This window comes from Brachyistius frenatus, unplaced genomic scaffold, assembly GCF_029030835.1.
Source record: "Brachyistius frenatus isolate BFR_SWC_R1_liver_20210118 unplaced genomic scaffold, ASM2903083v1 Contig_20, whole genome shotgun sequence".
NCBI lineage: Eukaryota > Metazoa > Chordata > Actinopteri > Embiotocidae > Brachyistius > Brachyistius frenatus.
Genome location: NW_027210619.1, coordinates 2,177,824 through 2,187,500, shown reverse-complemented (window position 1 = coordinate 2,187,500; position 9,677 = coordinate 2,177,824). Strand labels below are relative to the sequence as shown.

The following is a 9,677-nucleotide window of genomic DNA, read 5'->3' as shown; positions in this document are numbered from 1 at the left end:
GTGTGTGTATGTGATTAGGCAAGCATAGGGGATGACAGGACTGTAGTTGCACCTGGGGTGTGACCTCTGCTCTGAGTTCCCCTCTCTAACCACACTTGAACCTGCTGTCTAAAGAATGGCCTTTTCACTCTGACTACAGAGCAAAGCTGAAGCTTTATAGCACCAAATTACACTGGCATAGATCACCACACTTCACAATGCTTCGTTCAACAACAGAGGACTATGAGAATAGGACAGGGCTTATATAGCTCTGTGGACTTGTGGGTGGGTGACAGGAGTGAATTGAACAATATCAGGTTCTGTTCAATTCATGCAGATTTTGATTTTAAAAGACTGAACGTAAGTTTGTCTACACCTCTTTTCTGTGTTTTTTTTGTTTTGTTTTTTTACAGATTAGTACTTTTAAGATTCATATATGAGGTTTATCACATTTTACAGAAGATTCAGGTTTGGGTTGGGCTGGGTACCAAACTTTGATGGTTTTATGGCACAGATGGAAGTGATTTGATATTGTCTAGTATCAAAAAATGCCTCGTCATTCAGTACCAAATTTCAGTACCGAGGCTACACCCACACAAATGAGTTTTTGTTTTAAAACTCGGCATTTCTACGTTTATGCAGAAGAAAATCACATCAGTGAGCCAGTACAGCGATTCCCGTACACTGGAAACCACAGGGTTGAACACCTAATTTCACTCTTTTCAAAACAATTTTTGGTGCTATACCTGTCTAAGTTGCAGCAACTTAAAGCTTCTCGGTGTGCAGCCAACTAGCTACAATCTATGGTACCATCTGTGAAGCATTAAGGAAACATAGGTAAATTGTTGTGTCTATTGACAGTATCCATCTGTAAATTGTTGCTACAAAAAATAACCTGGGTTATACTACCCTTTAAACTACATGAAAACTAAGGATTTGTACTGTAATGTGTAATGTGACTTTTCTTCTTGTTAAAATAGATTTGATAAAATTGTCATTGAAAAACAATCTTTTAGGAACCAGTGTTGAAGTAAAAGTATTTCTACCAGTATAGAATTTTTTGAAGGATACCAAGCCTGAGTTGTGGATATAAATTATTGTGGATAAGCCTGCCTCAGAAAAATGAAATCCTCTTTCCAGTTCCAGTCAGTTTCTGTTTCTCCCTTATAAATAAATGTTGTGAGGACAAATAAGATGTGAAAGAAGGACTACAGCAAGATAATTTAACAAAAAAAAAAAAAAGAAAGATAAACATTGCTTCACTAAATTAAGGTGTGTGTGTGTGTGTGTGTGTGTGTGTGTGTGTGTGTGTGTGTGTGTGTGTGTGTGTGTGTGTGTGTGTGTGTGTGTGTGTGTGTGTGTGTGTGTGTGTGTGTGTGTGTGTGTGTGTGTGTGTGTGTGTGTGTGTGTGTGTGTGTGTGTGTGTGTGTGTGTGTGTGTGTGTGTGTGTGTGTGTGTGTGTGTGTGTGTGGGGGGGGGGGGGGGGGGGGGGGGGGGGGGTATCGGGAATAGAACAGCCAAATGTCATACAGATTAAGTGAGAACAGCCTAAGTATGTTTTAAAAATTGTAACTATGCCTTATGAGCCGTTCCCCATTAAACAGAAGCAAGTGTTTTAAGATAAAACGGAAAAAAAAAAAAAAATCCAGCTTCATAATTCAATTTCTTTTAATGACATGCAAAAACCCCAAACAGTAGAAGTCAATATTTGGGTATTTTTTAATTCGGTTAAGCTGTTATAAGAACACGCAAGTCATTCACATTTTTGTCTTGCCTTAATTTTCTGCCATCCTGCTGAACACTGTAACTATCTGAGCATTTAAAAATGTGTCACTGGTTCTGTATTGAATGTAATCTCAGTGAATATGAGATTTTTGCAATCATGAATTTGTATGGCTCTGAGCAGCCTTTTTAATTCACCAGCTCATTTCCCAAAGGACTTACACTCCCTAAAATAGAAAGAAGGTCCAAGTGCATAGGTCTAACAGTTATCCGCTATAGTGCTGTTGGATTATGTTGGACTAAATCCAAAGGATCAAATTTCAGTGAGTGCTCCACTGCTGCATGCCGAATGTTCTCATTGGGGTTTGACAAAAACAGCATAATATTATAGGGATCAACAGGGTGGTTAGTTCTGCTTTATGCATGGCTTGATACCGTTACTATGGAGCGTGATAAAGGCAAAAAGAGAGGGAGAAAGAAAAGAGAATATGTTGCTAATCCATGCTCCAGCAGAGAGGCTGATGAAGGGTTAACCGCTACATAAAGTATGGAGTGGAGGAGAAGGAGGGCAGACTTCTCAGGTGTGAAGAATGGAATGAGAGAGACAGAGGAAGTAGGGATGAGAGCAGGGGGATGGGCTGCTCAGGAGCTTCTATTATGTTTGCAGGCCCCCCGTTACCAGGCAACGGAGCTGAGCAAGATGCCAGGTTGCTAGGTAACCTGGGGGATGCAAAGCCTAACGTGGTGCGATATTGGGGAGCGAGGTTGGGTGGAGCTGCGCCGCTGTGCTGCTCCGCTGCTCCACCTTACTGATCACTCTCTCCGTTTCTCACATTTCAATGTCTTCATCCAGTTGTGATGAGAGGCGTGAACTAAGTGTCGCATTTACAATATCTACAATGTCAGTTTTACTGAAATGTAAACCTTCTCCAACACGGTACATACAAGCACGCTCTTTATGGACTTTTATGGACACATGGTATGCAGTATAGCTCAGTTACACGTGTACAAATTATTGATAAGGTTATTTAAGACCAAATATTGACAGTAATTTGGGTTATCATGATATGCAAGATCTTTCTGTCATGTTTATACTCATTATTTATATCTGTTATTAATTCAAAGAGAATATTTCTCTGTAAACATACATATTATCAATTTTTTGGGTTAGAGGATGGATGGATTAGAGCTAGACAGGAAACAAGGGAAGAGAGAAGAAATGCAGCTCGGCAGCTGGAATAAATTGCACCTCTGGTACAGGGGATTTTTTGGGGGGGTTTAAAAATTACTCAAGCGGTTAATCTTTTGCCAAAATATCTGCACAACAATTTTCCGCTGACCGAATAATTGATTTAGCTCCAACTGAAAGTGTTTAAATTTCAAAACACAACTTTCCATTGTACCTGAGGGAAAGGAAAAATACCACCATATCTATGTTGTTGTTTGTCACACTATCTTTTAAGAACACCAGCAGTCATACCCAAAATGTGGGCACATCAGCATCAAGACATTGTATTAGAAATATTATATAGCTGTAGCACAAAAACAAGATATTCTGCATCCTCTGTTGTAGAAACAATAGATTTCCTTTATTTTATCAGCATCAGAAATGTATTCAGGTGCCCAAATTTGAGACTTTGTCTTGTTCAAAATAAAAGTAAAATGACATAAAATAGTTTTATGTAAAACAGTGTTATCCAGAGGGTTGAACAGTACTGTCTGCTCATTTTGTTTTTGCCAAATCAACATAAGGGTTTGACACACCGACGAGTTTGTGAGCCTGCATGGTATGTCGCTGTAATGAGAGAGAGAATAAGAGAGAGCGTGAAGAGAAGCCATGTGAGAAGGCAAAGTGAATGAGATGTAGACAGTAGTGGAGAGAGGGAAGGGATGGAAAAGGATAAAAAAATAAATAATAAATAAATAAAAAAAAGCAATGATGTCAGTGTCATCAGGCAGGGTATGGAGGGATTATGGAGCTGGGAGTGGAAACAGGGGAATCGAGGATAGGCAAGAGGAAGAGGCAGAAATAATGCTAGATCGTGGAGAAGGGATAAAAATAGTTCTCCTTTCTTGTGCACTCTGGAAAATGGACATCTGAAATTGTGTGGATGGAGAGTTCCAGAGGGGGAAGGGTGTGTGTGTGTGTGTGTGTGTGTGTGTGTGTGTGTGTGTGTGTGTGTGTGTGTGTGTGTGTGTGTGTGTGTGTGTGTGTGTGTGTGTGTGTGTGTGTGTGTGTGTGTGTGTGTGTGTGTGTGTGAGCGATGTGAAGAGAGAGTGTGTGTTTGTATATCCGTACACATAGGCTGCACATAATTGTATGCTGTCATGCTGTGCACTGTCCTCAGTTTTATATTACTGCTTGTGAGAACATTTCATTCTTGCTGTGGAGTATTGCCCTCCAGTCCGGCAAAAAAAAGAAAAAAAGAATCTAAATGCCAAAACAATAACATTGATTCAGCAGTATAGTTAAATCCATGTTGCAAATATTACATGTACACACACATTTACATGCGCACGCTGCCCTCTTCCCTCATAACATGATGCAATGGTTTATTCCAGTGATTTTGCGTGGGAGGGGGAGGGGGTAGAATACGATTTGATTGGATAATCCAAGGATTTAATATCCCTTAATCCTGGCACAATCCTCTCTGCATTACTGCAGGGAGTAAGATTAACTGTATGTGTGTAGTATGTGTTTGTTTCTGTGTGCACAAAAGGGCGGATGCTCTGGGAGAGGGGGAAAAGTGTAGTGTATACTGTGTGTGTGTGTGTGTGTGTGTGTGTGTGTGTGTGTGTGTGTGTGTGTGTGTGTGTGTGTGTGTGTGTGTGTGTGTGTGTGTGTGTGTGTGTGTGTGTGTGTGTGTGTGTGTGTGTGTGTGTGTGTGTGTGTGTGTGTGTGCGTATTTGAGTGACACATGCTGTGTGTGTACATTTGTGTTGTCACCACAGCATGCAAATGGAGCTGCGTTTGCATGCAGGGTTTGGTCATGCGTGTACGAGTGGACGTGCCTCCACTGAGCGCGAGTGCGAGCGCTCATGCAAGCACACACACGGTCATATATGACATATCTTTGCACTCACGCATCGCCTCACGTACCAATTCACTTTCCTCCGAGATCCAGAAAAGCTGTCTTTGAGCGAGGGCTTCTTAGTATGCAGAAGGAAGGATCAAACCACACTTCAGTAGGAAGGCAGCTCCTTGTATGTGCGCACGTTTGCAGATGGTTACTGTTAATTAAGTCTTAATTGGAACGTGAGTAATTAGAGGATAATTTGACTTGAAAGGAGCGTGTGGCTGTTCGTGTGTGTTGGGGTAAAGCAGAGAGAGAAAGACAGAGTGGAGGACACTTTGACGGAGTAGCAGGGACTACACTTTCTTTGCATTTTTCTCTCAGGCTCAAGGGAATTTTAATTGCTGATCCAATTCCCTCACCTTCTCCCTCATACCTACTTCTTCCTCTGGATGTTGCCCACATCTCTTCATTATTCTCTAAAATTTCCTGTCCTGTTCATTTCTTTGTTCTCTTAAATTATTTTATAACTCGGAGAGAGAAAATGTGCTGAGAGTGATACTTAAGAGGATAGTAGGAAGCCAGCAAACCATTCTCCAGCACACATTCTTTGTTTACCCAAAGAGCACAGCAGTCGCCCTTGGCAACAAGCATCCTTGTTTACCTACCCAGTGTGCCGTCATACGATTGCCATGACAACGAGCTGGTTGCCATGCCAATTTTCCGATGCCATTGTATTGTCTTTGTGGCAGCAGTGTGCACCTCTCACCTGCTGCTGTTTCACATCTCTTCTTGTTCTTTCTGTCATCTTCCTCAATATTTATATCAAATTCATATTGTGGTTTTTTTGTTGTTAATATCAAAAGGTTAGAACACTTTAAACACACACACACACACACACACACACACACACACACACACACACACACACACACACACACACACACACACACACACACACACACACACACACACAGATTGATTCAGATTGAAAAACTGTGATTTAAAAGCCTTAGTTTGGAATCATGAGGGGTTTCTGTTGAGTCTGTTTTACTGTGTGACAAGGATGAGCTTGAATAGGCCTAATGGAGGAAGAAATGGAAGAGGTGATGGATGGATACAAGGATAGAGAAAGCGTTAGTGGACACAAATCGTGCTACAATCAGCCTGCTCCACAACACAATCCGAAATCAATGGACAAGACGGGACTGATCAATGAGTTGATAGTGCAAGATAGATGGCAGCATGGATGGACAGCAATAACACTGGGACTGGGATATGATGGATGGATGGATGCATGGATGGATGCATGGATGGATGCATGCATGGATGGATGGATGGATGGATGGATGGATGGATGGATGGATGGATGGATGGATGGATGGATGGATGGATGCATGCATGGATGGATGCATGCATGGATGGATGCATGGAGGGAGGGAGGGAGGGAGGGAGGGACGGACGGACGGACGGAGAGGGTGACTCCCAAGTTTACAGATAACTATTAGGGCGGAGTGTGTTTGTATTTTCTATAAGTTTATGTTTATGCCGATATCTCGAGTCGATGAAGGTTTGAGGTTAAACATGTATATCATTCCTTTCTTTGCAGACGTGTGTGTGTGTGTGTGTGTGTGTATGTTGAAGGGGTTGGGGGGGGGGGTTGTGTTTTATGTGAAGGTGTTTGCAGAGGTGTTTGCATCTGCGTGTGTTTGTGTCTTTGACTGAGTGTGTGATGGCCTTGCCTTCGATCAATAGCTTTGTGGTGACAGCTAAGAGCTGATTAATCAAATGTATGGATCAGTCTCTCTCTGCTCTGCCCTCTCTTCAATTACCAGCTTCATTACATTGCCTTAACACCCCACTGGGACCTTTCTCCATTCTTCCTTCTCATCCCCTCCCCTCCCTCTTCACCCTCCTCCTCCTTCTCCTCCTCCTCTCTTTCCCTTTACGTCCCTTTTCTCATCCTCATCTTCCATCTTAGTTTTTCTCCTCATGTCTTTCACTAACTCCTCATAGATGTAAAGCCCATGTTATTCAGCTCCAATCACATTTTGACTGGCATTAATTAGTACATTAATACTTTGTTGTGCCAGAGTAGGGAATTTAAATCTGACTGTATATTTGATTTTGTTTTGACTTGGTTTTGTAGCATTTCAAAGATTGGATTTAAAAACAGGAGACTCCACAAACATGTTTGTTTTACTGATTCTTTTTGGTGTGTATCGATGTCACTTTCCAGTTCGATCCACCCTCTTCTCTCCTTTACCCCCCTCTTCTTCCTCCGTCGCTCTTCTGGTTCTATCCCTTTTCTTCTCTCCTTTCCTTGCACTTCTTCACTCTCTTCACCGCCATCGTTCTGTAGCCCACCTCACCCCGCCCTCTACCCCCGGCATTAACACTGTCTCATTGCCTCAGTTGCTATGACTAAGCACTGTGTACGTGGAGCATGTTTCTGTGGCTGTGTGTGCCTTCACGTACGTATGTGACCTGTTTGTTTATAGATGGTATATGAATAGAAGACACATTCATAATATGTGTTTGCATGCATTTGCACTCGAGGCAATGGATCTCTGTAGTCGTGACATTTTTTAGATAGAGCAAGTCACGACTGAATCACGCCCCTCTCCTCCCTCCTCCCTCTCTTTCTCTTTCTCTTTCTATTCTTTTTGATTCATCCTCTCAGGGGCAGCTCTGCTTTCATCCTCCCACTCTCTGTCTCTCTGTCTCACTCTTCATGTAATTCTTCTTTTCCCAGCGTTTCCATTCACTCCCCTGGTTCCTCTTGGCCTTCCACCTGCCCTTTCAGTCGGTTGAAGTCAGTCGGGGTCCCCGAGGCCTCTCTTTATCTGTCTCTCGTGCCCCATCCTTTTATTTTTAGCTGACTGCGCCTGTTCCCTTTACACACTTGTCATTTCACCCCACTACAATATCTGTTTCCCGCCCCCCCCTCCCTCTTCTCTTTATCTCAACCTACTCTCGTCCCTCATCTAATCCTTAGTTCTTCTGTAATCCAGATCAGCTGGCCTGCATTCTTAATCTTGTCACTTCTCAATCCCCCCAGTGCTCCTGTGCATTCGCGTGATTGTGTGTGTGTGTGTGTGTGTGTGTGTGTGTGTGTGTGTGTGTGTGTGTGTGTGTGTGTGTGTGTGTGTGTGTGTGTGTGTGTGTGTGTGTGTGTGTGTGTGTGTGTGTGTGTGTGTGTGAGAGGTAGTAAGATTGTGTGTGTTTGACAGAGAGAGAGCGGCCGGGGACATACCTGTCACCTGCTAACCTTATTTAGCAGTGACTATAAAACACATGGACACACCCAAAACAGTTGTATTATAGACCACTTAATGGGAATCGTTTGATTAAAAAAAACTGAAGTCAGATGTCTTTACTCTTACAATATTGTTGGTATTTTCAACCAGTTTGCTATTTCACTTGACACTTTTCCGGATTTCCGATTACCTCGCCAAAATCCTGCAATTAAAAATTAGTCAGCTGCGCAAGGTTGGCACATTTACAGAAATATCGATTGATGTGCGTTGCCCTTATAAATACATAGAGTAAATTGAATATATCTCCAAAAGATTTTGGGAGAATATTTACTGTAAGTAAAATATAGATGTCCTGTAAAGCAAGAAAAATGTAGAGACTTGTGTATGTTGACCATCTGTGTTGACGTTCATGCTTTTTTGTCCCTCAGATGAATCGGCCTATCCAGGTGAAACCGGCTGACAGCGAGGGCCGAGGAGGTGAGACACATACGTAACCACACAAACACACACACACACACACACACACACACACACACACACACACACACACACACACACACACACACACACACACACACACACACACACACACACACACACACACACACACACAGGTGTTTTTCTGTCTTTGTAAGGACACTCATTGACATAATGCATCCTCTACCTCCACAACCATCACAACTAAATGCGTTACTTTTACTCTCAACCTGAACATCTTTAACCAGAACTGCAAGCAAAGTGTTAACCCTTCAATATTCCTTGGACTGTGAGGACTGGCCAAAATGTCCTCACAGTGCACAAATGTTCTCTGATGGGTTCAGACTGTTGTCCACACGAAGTCAGAAAGACACACACACACACACACACACACACACACACACACACACACACACACACACACACACACACACACACACACACACACACACACACACACACACACACACACACACACGGTGAGACAGACAGAAGGATAGGTGTCAAGTTGGATCAGACAGAGATAGAAAGAAGTCAGCGGGGTGCTTGGCAAGACGTTACTTGCACTTGTTTTTTAGTAAATGCACACACATTCAGATGACACTCTTCTCACTCCCCCTCTTCTTACTATTCTATATGGTCAATACTGCTCCCTAGTGGACATTACTGGTAGCTTCCATAGATAGAGATTTCTATGAGCACTGCCTTTAGTCTTGACAGCAGAGATGTCACCAGTGTTGGTGAAATAAAGTTGATTTCCTTCCTTTTCTTCCACACATTCATGGTCCCTCAGAGGACAGGAAGTTGTTTGTGGGCATGCTGGGAAAGCAACAGAGTGATGAAGACGTCAGAAGGCTGTTTGAGCCCTTTGGCAGCATAGACGAGTGTACTGTGTTGAGAGGACCTGATGGAACCAGCAAAGGTAAGATGCTTTCAGTAAATATACTCATACACTCACAAATAAGATCTCACAAACTGCCTTTTTTTCAATTAGCGGTACTTTGTTATTTAATGACCATTTTGTTGCAGGGTGCGCTTTTGTAAAATTTCAAGGACATGCCGAAGCTCAAGCTGCCATCAACAGCTTGCATGGGAGCCGCACAATGCCTGTAAGTTGCCAGCGTGCAAGGCAGGCACAATGTTTTATATGAAACAAAAGTGCACTTTTCATGTGTCACATGGGAGATTTTCTCTAGGTAATATATATTTATACGTATTGTATATT

At 42.5% G+C, this 9,677-nt stretch overlaps 1 protein-coding gene across 2 annotated transcripts in view; it reads left to right on the top strand.

Annotated features, from left to right (window-relative positions):
* Positions 1–9,677, top strand: part of LOC138619419 (CUGBP Elav-like family member 3) — a 28,735-nt gene that overhangs the window by 12,062 nt on the left and 6,996 nt on the right. For both annotated transcript variants that reach the window (XM_069695874.1, XM_069695873.1), the window contains exons 5-7: positions 8,404–8,452; positions 9,246–9,374; positions 9,482–9,561. In XM_069695874.1, coding sequence (XP_069551975.1) covers positions 8,404–8,452; positions 9,246–9,374; positions 9,482–9,561 — 258 coding nt within the window. The remainder of the gene's footprint in view (positions 1–8,403; positions 8,453–9,245; positions 9,375–9,481; positions 9,562–9,677) is intronic.